Consider the following 14,843-nt stretch of genomic DNA (forward strand, 5'->3'; position numbering starts at 1 on the left):
TAAATATTAATCAACTAAACGGATGAGTAAAAAAAAAAAAAAACACCCCCCTCACAGTTGTCATGAAGGGCAAAATTAGCTGTATAGACCAAAAACAACATACAGACACCAGGCTGTAAACATGTTTTTTTCTGCTGTAAAGTTGGTCATTTTAACATGGGGGAGATACAGATTTGACTCACTTTTGACAACAGCCTCAAGCGGCCAGTCGATGAATTGCAGTTTAACTCACTTCCGTGTTGGTTTCAAGAGAGAGACGGGGAGGTTGCCGCTTGGCTGCAACACACCCCATTGTTCCTTTATCCACCAGTCATCAACATGGCACCCTATAGTATACACAAGTCTTGCATGCATTTTACCTGCCTGTCCTTCATAATCATTTGCTTAAAATAAATTAACTTTTGCTATAGGAAAATATACTCTAATAAAGAGCTCAAACAAAGTCCCTTTCAAGGCTCAAATACCTGAATTTGTCTGATTATAATAAACAACAGCTGAATCATTTACGAGTCTAAATTAGACAAATTAACGTTGTTGTGGTTTAGCAGCATGGTTTTATTATATGCAATAAATTATGTAAATTATATAATCATAAATTATAAAATTTATATTATAAAAAAATATCAATTATAATAAATCATAAACCCTTACAGTAACCAGTGAGTAACTTGATCTGGTATCTTCTACCTCTTATGAAAAATAAAATAAAACAGTTAATAAATAAAATAAAAAATAAATAAATCCAGGGAAAATATTCAGTGAGAGGAAAATAGAGCAGATCCCTAAAGTTAAAATACAATTTTAAACTATTTTTTTAAATTAAATTTAAATTAAAATTAGATACATTTTAATAAAAAAAAAAAACAAAAAAAAAAAACCCAACAACAACAGAAACACAGCATCTTAAAATGTATAAAAATAAACTGCACAACCAGACAATTTAACAGGTTTCTATTTATTGTGTTAATGTTGAAGTAAATGCCTTGTGGAAACAGATCCATGTTGTACTTTTCGGTTTTAAAACAAAGAAATGCTTCTTTCTTATTCACAGCATTCTCAGTTCACCGTGAGAAACTAGTCATCTCCTGCAAAGCCAAAAACAAAAAAACAAAAATTACACAAGTATCACAATATGAGCTTCTCTTTACAGTTTTGATAAGATAAACGATATTAAAGGGGGGGGGGGGGGGGGGGTAAAATGCTCATTTTCACTCAATCTCCTGTTAATCTTGAGTACCTATAGAGTAGTATTGCATCCTTCATATCTCCAAAAAGTCTTTAGTTTTATTATATTTATAGAAGAAAGATAGGCTGTGCCGAGTCTTTCCGAAAAAAAACGAGCGGCTGGAGGCGGGCCGTGTGGGCGGAGCTAAAGCTGTGCTAACGCGCCGAGCTAACAACACCACACAGAGACATTTGAAGCAGTTTTACTCACCGTCCGGTTCCAACGCACGGCCGCGAACCTTTATCATTGTGACTGCTAGATCCTTAAGCATTAGACGATCTGCAAATCCGTCGATCTGGGCTTTGTTTATAAAACAATCATCGTCGAAATGCAGAGAACAACAGTCTTGCACAACCTCCGTTGATGCTCTGGAAAAACAAACTCCATCCACTGGTGCCTTAACGCCGGGTTCTTTGGGAATCTGTGCAGGGTTGTCTTGCCCTGGCAACCAAAAACACTTCTTTGGTGACACTGACTTCCCTAAAGCCGAGCACAGCGCTTTGATGAGGTACTGCTTTCGCTCTCTTCTCTCTCTCTGGTCTACAGATGCGCGCACGCCCGCGCTCTTCCGGGAGAAATGCCCTTAGGACCCGTATAAGGAAATTACGCCCCAGCTGACGTCACACATGCCCATACTCGAAAAAAACTTTCCGAAACTTGTGACAAACCGAAAGGACAATTTTTGGCACAGAAATACTCCTTCAAACGTACAATTTAATTTTTGAAACTTTGTCCATGTTTAGCATGGGAATCCAACTCTTTAACAGTGTAAAAATCTCAGTATGCATGAAATAGCATTTCACCCCCCCTTTAAAGAAAACAATGTGTTGTTTTCCCCCAGTGTAATGTGTGCGTCCTACCTCTTCTCACCATGACTCTTCGCAATTCTCCTCACACTCCTTCTGGCTGTAGAAGTTGTTGCCATTGCCCCCGCAGCCTCCATATGTGAAGGACACACACTTTCCCGCAGAAGAATCGAAGGCCCACCTGGGAATGCTTGCTTCACAAGGACCAGGCACTATAGGCAGTCTACAGGCAGCTAGATGGACAAATACACTATATATTAGGACCACACCAAGATGAAGTGTGCTGGGTCCCTATGGGCCACTCAGCTGGGCCGTAATCCATCTTTGAGTCACACACACAAAAACAACGGACTCACACACTCACATCATTGTGAGGACTTTCCATAGGTGAAATGAAACCTCACCCTACCCATCTCAGAAAACTTTCTGCATTTTTAAATTGATAAAACATTTAGTATGTTTAAGCTATTTTAATAATAAGGACTCAGGAAATGTCCTCTTTACCATATTTATGCTGTAATACCAGTGTAATACCCATGTCATTATGCAAATTTGTGTCCTCAATCATATAAAGCACACACACCAACCTTCAGTGCGACAGCTCTCCAGACACTCCTTTTCTGTCACAAAGTTGTTCTGGTTCCCCTTACAGCCTCCATAGGTGAACGTCTGACAGGTCATGATGGACGAGTTGTAATGGAAACGCTCCATCATCCCGAAGCACGGACCGGAATCTGGCTCGGACTTACATGCTTCTACACACACACAGAGAGAAACACACACACACACAGAGACACACAGACAGAGACACACAGACGCACACACACACTTAGTGCGACAGCTCTGCAGACACTCCTTTTTGATTTGCTACAAATTCACAGCTTTCAGGTCTTCTTTTCCTGACAGGCCATGTCATGATGATACATTAATATTTCAAAAACATAAACAAAAAATTACACAAGTATCACAATATGAGCTTCTCTTTACAGTTTTGATAATAAGATAAACGATATTAAAGAAAATAATGCGGTGCTGTTTTCCCCCCAGTGTAATGTGTGTGTCCTACCTCTTCTCATCATGACGCCGCAAAACTCCTCACACTCCTTCCGGCTGTTGAACTGGTTGTCATTGCCCTTGCAGCCTCCATATACGAAGAACACACACTTTCCCACAGAAGAATTGAAGGCCCACCTGGGCATCATTGCTTCACAAGGACCAGGCACTATAGGCAGTCTACAGGCAGCTAGATGGACAAAATACACTATATTAGGACCACACCAAGATGAAGTGTGTGCTGGGTCACTATGGGCCACTCAGCTGGGCCGTAATCCATCTTTGAGTCACACACACTCTAACACACACCATTATGAGAACTTTCCATAGGTGAACGTCTGAACATCAGGGTTAGGCATTAAATATGTATATTGGGAGAAATATACAGTCGGTGCAGCCTTACTCTGACATGTTCAGAGTTACATTAGCTATAGGCTATTTAAATTTAGTTTAAGTTTTTATTTCTTTCCAGTTCATAATTTTAGAGCTTCAACTTAAACTTATTGCAGTTTATTGCAAGACAACATTTCTAATTTTCATAAATTTCAACGAATATTATAGGCCCATTTTATTTAGCCTAATTTCAGCTTTATTTCAGTTAACTTAAATGCTTAATGTTACAACTTATTTAGGCTAATGCCAGTCAGGGACACCATTAGGCCGAGAGTCACACACTCTGACAGGCCACCCCATAAAAATAAAGTTTGATTTGCTACAAATTCACAGCTTTCAGGTCTTCTTTTCCTGACAGGCCATGTCATGATGATACATTAACATTTCAAAAACAAACAAAAAAATTACACAAGTATCACAATATGAGCTTCTCTTCACAGTTTTGATAATAAGATAAACGATATTAAAGAAAATAATGTGTTGTTGTTTTCCCCCAGTGTAATGTGTGTGTCCTACCTCTTCTCATCATGACTCCGCAAAACTCCTCACACTTCTTCTGGCTGTAGAACTGGTTGTCATTGCCCTTGCAGCCTCCATATATGAAGGACACACACTTTCCCGCAGAAGAATCGAAGGCCCACCTGGGCGTGTATAATTTACAAGGACCAGGCACTATAGGCAGTCTACAGGCAGCTAGATGGACAAAATACACTATATATTAGGACCACACCAAGATGAAGTGTGTGCTGGGTGTGTGTATGGGCCACTTAGCTGGGCCGTAATCCATCTTTGTGTCACACACGCTCACATATGTAAATATAAATGTTACATCTAAATCTAAGTGTTGAATCTAAATGTTTCGGGTGAAACTAAATATTTAACTAATATGCAAAATCAAAATGCCAGTAACCGGAAGTGCCAAAATAACAGCTCGAGGAGGTCAGTGTGTGTTTATAGCATGGTTTATAGCATAGACATTTAGTCACAGTGAGCCCCTTCGTGGCTGGCTATTATGGCTACACGTCATAAGTCCCGCACTTTTCATTGAAGTAGCCTACTCTTTAAATACGGTTTCTCCAAACGCGTTTATTATTTTAGGTAGTTATTATCACAATAATCCATGTCCAAGAGTCCATTTCCTTGGATGAGATGGTTTTTATTCATTATTTGACACTTTAAACCATGCTATAAACACACACTGACCTCCTCGAGCTTTTATTTTGCCACTTCCGGTTACCGGAATTGTGAATTTGCATATTAGGTAAATATTTAGTTTAACCCGAAACATTTCGATTTAGATTTAACATTTAGATTTAGCATTTAGGTGTAACATTTAATTTTTAGATTTAAGTTAACTATTTAAAATATTGTTGACATATTGTTGTAAATGTGCTAAAAAGTGACTGTCAGTTATTTAAACATTATTTGAAGCTAAATGTGACAAAATGTTGCTGTTATTTTCAGCGTGAGCCGCTTTACAAACGGCGCCCCATATCTACCTCTACATCCTTTCAAACCATTCACCAGAACACACACAAATACATGCATAGATGTACTGTGTACAATATGTGTAACGTTACATGTAAATGTACTGAAATGAATCCCGTTAACAGTAACGTTAATGTTATGAACATAGTTATTCCACTCAGTAACCATATCTCAAGTTTCAGCCTAATGCAGTCTCTCCTTCATTTATTTACAGAAATTTGCTGCAAATGGTCGTTGCATGTAACTGTATTCTACATTATGGAAGCACCCCATTTCCCTCCAAATTTAAAACTGTATTAATGTTGTGTTTCTGCTACTCCCCAGAAAAAAATTTCTATCAAATGCAAGTCATTTAAGTGTCAACATAATGTACATTAGGCGTCAATATTTAAGGCAGTGGTTCTCAATTCCAGTCCTCGGGACCAGTGTTGGGCAGTAACTCAGTTACTTTTGACAGTAACTAATACTGTAACGCATTACTTTTTAAATAAATTAACTCCGTTACCGTTACCATATGGTGCGTTGTCCGTTACTTTTTAAAATTAATTATGTGCGGCAGTCAAGGCGAGAGCAAGGCGAACAAAAGCGAGGCGAACAAAAGCGAGTCAAACGTCGCGAGCGCCCTTGAAAGTGCGCGAGAGAGACCGTTGGAGAGCGCGCTCGGAAGTGCGCGAGAGAGACCGATGTGTCCGAGAGCGAGCTCGAAAGTGCGCGAGAGAGACCGTTGGAGAGCGCGCTCGGAAGTGCGCGAGAGAGACCGATGTGTCCGAGAGCGAGCTCGAAAGTGCGCGAGAGAGACCGAATGTGTTCCGAGCATAATACAGTTTGTGTTTATAAAGAAATTACACACTTCAGCATTTGAATAATATCTGTAGCATATTGGTATCATCTGCAACGTTTTAATTAGTTTACATATGAAACAAAACTCCAAAATAACCTGCAAAGAACGTTCCCAGAACACATCTGACCGGTTGTGAACACGACACGTGCGGCAAACACGACTAGAATTTGGCTTAAATAACCTCTGATGGTGACGTTCTCTGTAGGTTATAGAAATATACCCCCCCCCCCCCCCCCAAAAAAAAAAAAAAAAAAAAAAATTATATATATATATATATATATATATATATAATTGTTTATTTTGGTACATTGTTCAGTATTATATTGAGCACATTTTGTTAAACTGCTTACTTTCGTGAGGAAAAAAAATATTTCAATAGGCTATACAGTATGTCTACCAGTTGTAAAGGTGTGTGAGTTTTATCATTTTAATTTGCACTACAAAGAGTGTATGTATGTATATTTTTCATTACTGTTTATTTATGGTACATTTGAAGCATCATTTATTTTTAGACTTATTTCTTGGCCAGTTGTTGACTGTGCAATAAATATTAAAGTTCTAAACCTTCTATTGTTTTGTTGTTCCTCTATAGTAAAGATAACATTTTAATATTTAAGGTAATAGGTGTCTCTCACAATGTCCCACACCAAATTAACATTAAAATAGTGTGAATTAGTGTACAATATTTTATAATAATAAATTATTCTCTTTAGTGTCCATTTTTCATTTAACTTTTTTTTTTTTTTAAGTTACGCAATAGTTACTTTCCCTGGTAATTAGTTACTTTTGTAATGATGTAACTCAGTTACGTTTTGTGAGAAGTAACTAGTAACTGTAATTACATTTTTAAAGTAACTTGCCCAACACTGCTCGGGACCCACTGCTCTGCTCATTTTGTATGTCTCCCTTATTTAACACACCTGAACCAGATCATCAGCTCATTAGGAGAGACTCCATGAACTGAACTGAGTGTGTCAGATAAGAGAGACATACAAAATGTGCAGAGCAGTGGGTCACGAGGACTGGAATTGAGAACCACTGATTTAAGGCGAGATCACAGGGCTGTTTACACCTGTCCACTTCATGCGTTTTCTCAGATGGGATAGCTATCCGATCGTGAAGAGACCAGGGGTAAATGCCCTCCGAAACGCATTTGAGACGGATTTGAATCCGATCGCTCAAACCACTTCAGGAGGAGATCTGAGACTCATTTCAGACGAAACTGGACTAAGTGTGCATCTGGTTGTTGAAACCATATGTAAATTTTACTCCTCCCAAAAATGCTAAAAAAATAAACGTGCATGTGAGAGCGTTTTATGGGCTATGTAATGTTATATCCAGATATGACGACGCTACTGGAACGCGCATCACAGATAAGAAGCTGAGCTATGAGTTACTCAATCAAGCCAACGTGCAACCTATCGCAAATCAAAGTGAAAGTAAAACGCTTAACTGTTACACACAATCCACATCATTAAAAGTAGAGAAACGAAATGATCTTGCCAGTGCTGTTGCCGCTCTCTATTATTGCGGTCTTTGATTTTGAAATTAGCTGATGATCAATATAATCCAGCTCATATCTGTTGCTTTCGGTGATGCCCTCCATTAAATCTGCATATAGCGCGGGAACTGAAGATCGGATTTAAATCCGTTTAGCAAAAACACATTTATGTGACCAGGTGTAAATGGAATCGTTTTGAAAAAACAGATAGCTATCCGATCGGATCTGAGAAAACGCATGAAGTGGCCAGGTGTAAACTGTCGCAACTCTCATATTTAACGGCTCTGGGCACCGCATACCCACTGCAGTGTGAAACAGGCGTCAACCCTTTCAATATAACATCTTTCAGGTTTTAATGGCAGTTGGCAACTCTATTGACTGACTCAGATAATATTACAATTTATTCATTTACAAAGTTCATCTTTCACTGGTCACCTGTTCTATTGTTCATGCATTTCTCCAGGCTTCGTAATGAAGTTAAAGAACATGGATCTCACCTGTGGTTCCTAGAGCAGCTTCTGTTGTGCTCAAGCATCCAGACAGACACAATAACATAGCGCAGTACACTCGAGCTGTCATCCTCTCCAATTACGGTTATACAATGAAATGCTGGAAAATTCTACTTGTCTCAGGACGAGAGAATATTTAAGTTAGCGCTCAACCAATGGCGTGAGTTTGGGGCGGGATGATCTGATTTGGAGAACAATAGAACACTCCGCATGTTTTAAAAAGTTCCAATGAGGTCTGAGAGTTATGATGCAAGACCAGCTCCAGGCTATGATGCCAATCGGGAGAGCTCTAGGCTATGAATGTGATGGCAATTTTTTTTTTCTTCCAGAATACACAAACTAGTTTTCAATGGTCTCAAAGAAGTATAATACTTTTCCTATACACCAGGGGTGGGGAACGTTGATTCTGGAGGGCCACTGTCCTGCAGAGTTTAGCTCCAACCCTAATCAGACACACCTGAAGCTAATCAATGTCTTCAGGATTACTAAAGTTGCAGGCAGCTGAATGTTTTTTTCAGGGTTGGAGCTAAACTCTGCGGACAGCGGTCCTCATGATCAACGTTCCCCACCCCTGCTATACACAATAGTTTGATTTAGATTATATCCAATACAATCCCACCAGACAGTCTTTTATGACAGTGTGTGGGTTGGCCAGTTCGGGCACTAAATTCAATCCCAAATCTGAAACTAATCTCTTGCGAAATGATTATTTTCCCTAAAGTAAACTAAATGGAAACCCCTCATTTGTGCATGGAGTTTTAGAGGGCAGTTTTCCCCCAAAGGAATTTTGAAAGAAAGAAAGAAAGTTTTTCGACTATTCCTTATTTGTTTAATTTAACCCTTAAAATACAGGCCAAAAGTTTTGACACATTACTATTTTTAATGTTTTTGAAAGAAGTTTCTTCTGCTCATCAAGCCTGCATTTATTTGATCAAAAATACAGAAAAAAAATGTAATATTGTGATATATTATTACAATTTAAAATAATTGGTTTTCAATTTATTATACTTTAAATTATCATTTATTTCGGTGATGCAAAGCTGAATTTTCAGGATCATTACTCCAGTCTTCAGTGTCACATGTGACATCCAGTCTATCACATGATCCTTTAGAAATCACTCTAATATTCTGATTTATTATGAGTGTTGGAAACAGTTCTGCTGCCTAATATATTTGATGAATAAAAGATTAAAAAGAATTGCATTTATTCAAAATAAAAAAACATTTTTTTATATAAATCTTCTTTATTATCACTTTTTATCAATTTAACACATCCTTGCTGAATAAAATTATTGATTTATTTAAATAAAAAAAATAAACATTTGCTTCTTTTTTTTCTTTTCTTTTTTCTTTTTCTTTTTTTTTTTTTATTCATCAAAGTATCCTAAAAAAGTATCACAGGTTATGAAAAGATATTAAGCAGCAGAACTGTTTCCAACTTTGATAATGAATCATCATATTAGAGTGATTTCTAAAGGATCATGTGATAGACTGGAGTAATGATCCTGAAAATTCAGCTTTGCATCACCGAAATAAATGATAATTTAAAGAATAATAAATTGAAAACCAATTATTTTAAATTGTAATAATATATCACAATATTAAATTTTTTTCTGTATTTTTGATCAAATAAATGCAGGCTTGATGAGCAGAAGAAACTTCTTTCAAAAACATTAAAAATAGTAATGTGTCCAGACTTTTGGCCTGTACTGTATATATATATATAACTACTGGTCAAAGGTTTTAGATCGGTAAGATTTTTTATGTTTTTAAAAGAAATGAATGTTCAGCATCATTACTCCAGTCTTCAGTGTCACATCCTTCACAAATCATTCTAATATGCTGATTTTATGCTCAAAAAATTATTTTCAATGTTGAAAACAGTTGTGTACTTTTTTTTTTTCAAAATTCTTTGATGAGTAGAAAGTTCAAAAGAACATTTTAGAATATTTTCTAACATTATAAATGTCTTTACTGTAACTTTTGATCAGTTTAACTCATCCTTGATGAATAAAAGTATTGATTTATTTGATTTCTTTCCCCCAAAAATAAAATAAAAATTCTTACTGACCCCAAACTTTTGAAGGGTAGTCTTTAATATTACAAAAGCTTTCCATTTCAGATTAATGCTGTTCTTTTGAACTTTCTATTCATCATAGCATCATGAATTAAAAATATAAAAAACTGTTTTCAACACTGATAATAATCATAAATGTTTCTTGATCATCAAATCCTCATATTAGAGTGATTTGTGAAGGATCATGTGACACTGAAGACTGAGTAATGATGCTGAACATTCAGCTTTGATCACAGGAATAAATTACACTTTACTGTATATCCACATAGAGAACAGCGGTTTTAAATTGTAATAATATTTCACAATATGACTGTTTTTGTTTGTATTTTTAATCAAATAAATGCAGCCTTGGTGAGCAGAAGAGACTTCTTTTAAAAACATTAAAAATCTTACCGATCTAAAACTTTTGACCGGTAGGCTGTATGAAGGCCCTATGTATGTATGTTTATATAAAATACACTCTATACTTTGCTTTAAAACAGATCATAGTCGTTTTTGAAATATGTTGTTTGGAAGTCTGACCGACACAACAACAAATGTGTAGCCAATCTGCATTAGGTGGCGTATGACGGTGGAGGAGAGAGAACGATCAAGAGGGAGATTTGAACTGAAGAAAGACTGCAGAAATAGCTGAGACACAATACAAAAGAGAAAAGCTCAGAAGAAAACACTGGAAAATAAAGGGTTATGTCTGGGCAAGAGCTTTGGGATCCGCGTTAATATTAGAAACGCTGTACAGCGCTGGAGAGAGCTAAGCGGGAAGGATCTGAAAACAGACACAGACGTTGCTCTGATTCGGGTCCATACGTGAGCATGGCCGTAATTTGGGTGGGACATGTGAACACGCAACAAACTGAATTATTATTTGTTAAATAACAATTTAACAGTGATAATAATGTAGCTATCATTAGCCTAAAGTTCAGCTAAAACTTCAGCCGGTAGGGTTGGGAAATAGCCAATTGCCAAATAAATCTGAATTTTTGGGCTAAATGGCGATGTATGGTATAATCTGAGTATTTAATAATTATTTTTCTATTTGAATAAAAAAACAACTGTATTTAATTTTTTAAAAAAATATTTAATATCCTGCTCAATATTGTCCTACAAACAGAGGTGTCACTCCTACATCCTACGTCATACATCATCAAGTGTTACTCTTTTGGCATAAGACGTACGGCCGTCTGCCGGAAGCTATAGTTATCTTAGTCGATAAAGTTTTAAATATGAATATTTTTCTTACACGAACGCATCGCTTCACTTCAGAAGGACTTTATTTATTACCAGCAGTCAGATCTGACCATTATCACGTTTATCTGGCCTTTTTCTTTGCTGAAACATGGTCATGATAATGTTTCATGTCTTTGTAAATTAAAACAATTTTTCCTCGATGGCACAAAACCGCAGGTGAAAGCCATCTGTAACAACTATCTTGTGTGGTGGCAAACAAAAGTATATCACTGAATCACTGAATAAGAGACAAACATTCCCAATTATCTTTGATGAGGTTTATTTTCTTGCAAGGAAAGGCCAGCAGTCATACAGTCAGAGTGGATGCAGAGTGTGACCGTGAGGGGAGGGCATCCTTTCTCCTTTATAGTCTTGACTCCCAGAATGTTATTTTTCTTGGCCAATGATGGTATTTCAACCATATGTGGAACATTCTTAGACTTTTTCATCATATGTTATCCTTGAGTGGAGGCTCTCCTTTCACATACCAACACTCTATACCATTCCAATACAATTCCATATTAGAATAAGGTTTGTGTGTGCTCTCGTCAGTCGTCACATGATCGTCACATGATGGTCACATACATCTTAAAGATAAAATTTCTTGCAATTTGTGTAAAGGTTCAAGATTAAACTGTTTTTCTCCCTGTCCATTTTCCTTTTAGGCTGATGGCTGCCATTTTTCAGAATCAGGGTCCACAAGGGTCTGGGCCCGCCTGCATCAGCCAGGACACACACATCTTGAAATGTAGGAGATGGGTGTGGAGATAATTCAAGGGGCAATTCACACCTCATAACACTCATACTGCAGCTCCATGGCCTCCCGGTGTAGCTCCGGAACTAAATTATACACCACAGATTATGGTAGGATAGACACCACCCATCTCCTATACACAAAGATACAGAACACACCCTCACACCTACAACCTCACAACATCTCTACCTGGCATAGATCATAGGACTATCCAGGCCAAAAGCATTCATAATTTCTTCTCACTTGTGTCAAACAATTTTACAGCGTTAAAGTCTTGGCAACTTCCTGTATGTAAAACACTGTATGTGCATTGGACATGTGCATGGCTATAGTCACACATCAATTAATTTAATTTCTAATCATTCAAATTCCACATTCAAATGCAATGCAACTGGTCTCTTTTTATAAAATGTTTATTATGTCCAGTCATTCGCATTGTTGTAAACTAGTAGGACCCACAAAATATGACTAATGACAATACAAATTTAGAGTTAGAATGCAGTCATTTCTATCAATCAACCACACAGTTCCCAGTCAGACCTGCATTATCGAGTGGGGCTATAGCCTGTACATCAAATGCACAGAGGATGATTGCAAAAGCTAAACTAGGGATTTTAAATTAGCAGCATGTGAACTGATCATCTATTTTAGTTATAGCACGATTTAAACATTAGAAATGAACATGAACATTAGAAATGCAAAAAGATGTCAATACACACCTTTTGGTTTTGGTTTGGTTTGTTTGTCAGACAAAAATGGTGGATATCTGCATAATGATTGGTCACATATTCAGAATCTGCAGTAATGCTCAAGAGTATGCAACACGATGCATTCAGAGCCAGGGGTAAACGTTTGAGCAAGAAGATGGTGATGTGTACATTTTTCTTATTTTCTTTTATACAGTATGTTAATATCTTATTTAGCCTCTGAAGGGCAGTATTAAATTAAGGAATTCTTAAACAAAATAAGAACAATTTACACACCCTGGCTCTTAATGGATGTTTCCCTTTTGAGCATCACTGAATGTTTGCAGTGTTTGTAATAGTTGTGTATGAGTCTTTCAGTTGTCACCAGTGTGAAAAGATGGATCTCAAAATCATACAATCACTGTAAAGAGTAAAATACACAGAAGATGCTGGAAAAGCAAAGAATGTGCAGGAGCTGGAGGATTTTTCTGAAGGCCATTGAGCAGTTTAACTGTTCGGGACAAACAAGGGACTCACGAACAACCATTAGCCTACAAAAAACAAAAACAAAAACAAAAAACAGTTGTGATCATTCAGGTAATGACACACAGTATTAAAAATCAAGCTTATGTAATTTTTCTTGTATTTTGTGTTTTTATTTTGTCTTGTGGACTAGGCTTTACTTAAACATCTATAATGTGAAAAAGTTTTTTCAGGGCAGTAAAAAAAAAAGAAAAAAAAAAGAAAAGTTTTTATGATCCTTATTATTAAAAAAAATAAAAATAATAACATTTTGGAGGTTCTGCAAGGTGTATGTCAACTTATTACTAAAGTGTAACAAAAATCATAACATCATTAGACGACAAAATGTTGCTATGGTTATCACATTCTCATGTTGCTATTGCAAATCGTCCAATTTCATGACTCACAGGACTATAATTTAGCGGATTCACTCCCTCATTTAAATGCAGTTATCACTCCTTAAACTTTACAGTGTGAATCATGTAACCGCTGAAGCATGGAAAACCGAACTATTATTTATGTCAGTAGTGCTTAAGCCATCACTTATTTACCGCGTTCTGCACTCTCACTGAAACTCTCGCCATAAACACTGAAGTTGTCCGCACTGCACAGTGAATCTCTTATGTAGGGGAGCGCGGGGCACAACCTAACGCGGGGTTAGTTGTAACACGCTTGTTTTAAATACTTCCGCACATGCTTGGATGACGGAACTTTGTTTATTTACTAGTTGCCATATCAACACTATATAGAAAAGAAAAAAAAAAATCCGCCAATTTTTTTTTTTTTTTTTTTTTTGGAAGATATCCATAGACATTTATTAAACCATAGCAAAAGTACATTTCTTACTTAAGTTATTTTTTCATCTCTATTTTTTGTGTTTATTTAAAATAAGACAAATCTGATATTATTTTAATCTCCAAGATGTTATTTAACAGTTGAGATAGTTATTTAATGCTTCGCTAACTAGCAGAAGACACTCGCAGGGTTTAAATCCCAGTTGTGCAGGCGAGGGCATGTTGTAACACTGCGTTACAATGTGCCCCTATTAGAAATATGCTATTATATTCTATACTATTATTAATTTTATTGAGAAAACGTGAGAAAAAGGTGAATAAAGACTGAGAGTCAATGTCCAGAAATTACTAATTATTTATTTGTTTTGAACTATGTTGTATAGCTGTGTTTTCCTGTGTTCGTAGTCAAAACTCAAAAATGAGTTTATATTTAATTATTAAAAACTGCCATTATTTTATATGAAAAAGTTTTTTAATTGTATTTTATTTGGAAAATATTTTAGTTTGTTTTGTGTATTTTTTTTTATTAGATCGGATAACATTTTAACCCTCTGGGCTTCTTCATAATTGGGTCACACTTAGCTTCCTCCCGCCCGAAAACGGGCGAAGCCTTAAAATTGTACTTAACTTTGTCCTAGGATAACCATTCAAATATTGTTTTGTTCTATAATGTTTTCTGATTATTATATAGAATTTTTAGAATTTTTTATGATACTTTGCATTAAATATGCAATTTTTATGAGCTATTTTTTCCATTAGAATTAATATATATATTTTTATTTTATTTATTTTATTTTATTTTTCAATAAATGCAACATTTCACATCAAATTAGAGTGCAGGCCTAAAAAAAAAAAATATTTCAAGTGAGAAGAGCGCCACCTAGTGGCTTCAAAATTTATTAATTTGTGTCATGTCCTATAACCGCCCATAGGCGGCCTATAGCTTATTTATTTATTTATTTGATTT

General features: G+C 36.3%; 1 protein-coding gene across 1 annotated transcript; it reads right to left on the reverse strand.

The window, feature by feature from the left end:
- Positions 1–942: 942 nt before the first annotated feature.
- On the reverse strand, positions 943–7,927 carry LOC307144343 (carboxypeptidase inhibitor SmCI-like). The gene is made up of 6 exons (XM_079846658.1): positions 7,805–7,927; positions 3,994–4,170; positions 3,098–3,274; positions 2,619–2,786; positions 2,086–2,264; positions 943–1,085 (listed from the first exon to the last, which is right to left on the reverse strand). Exons 1-5 carry the CDS (start codon positions 7,884–7,886, stop codon positions 2,092–2,094), a joined length of 777 nt encoding a protein of 258 aa, XP_079702784.1. The 5' UTR covers positions 7,887–7,927; the 3' UTR covers positions 943–1,085; positions 2,086–2,091.
- Positions 7,928–14,843: the final 6,916 nt, after the last annotated feature.

The sequence above is a fragment of the Squalius cephalus genome (genome assembly GCF_949319135.1).
Source record: "Squalius cephalus genome assembly, chromosome: 17".
NCBI classification, from domain to species: Eukaryota; Metazoa; Chordata; class Actinopteri; order Cypriniformes; family Leuciscidae; genus Squalius; species Squalius cephalus.

Coding starts and splice junctions, on each gene's coding strand:
- LOC307144343 (XM_079846658.1), bottom strand. CDS start 7,886: ATGACAGCTCGAGTGTACTGCGCTATGTTATTGTGTCTGTCTGGATGC. Junction 4,171..7,804: donor AGCTGCTCTAGGAACCACAG/GTGAGATCCATG, acceptor TTGTCCATCTAG/CTGCCTGTAGACTGCCTATA. Junction 2,265..2,618: donor GGAGAGCTGTCGCACTGAAG/GTTGGTGTGTGT, acceptor TTGTCCATCTAG/CTGCCTGTAGACTGCCTATA.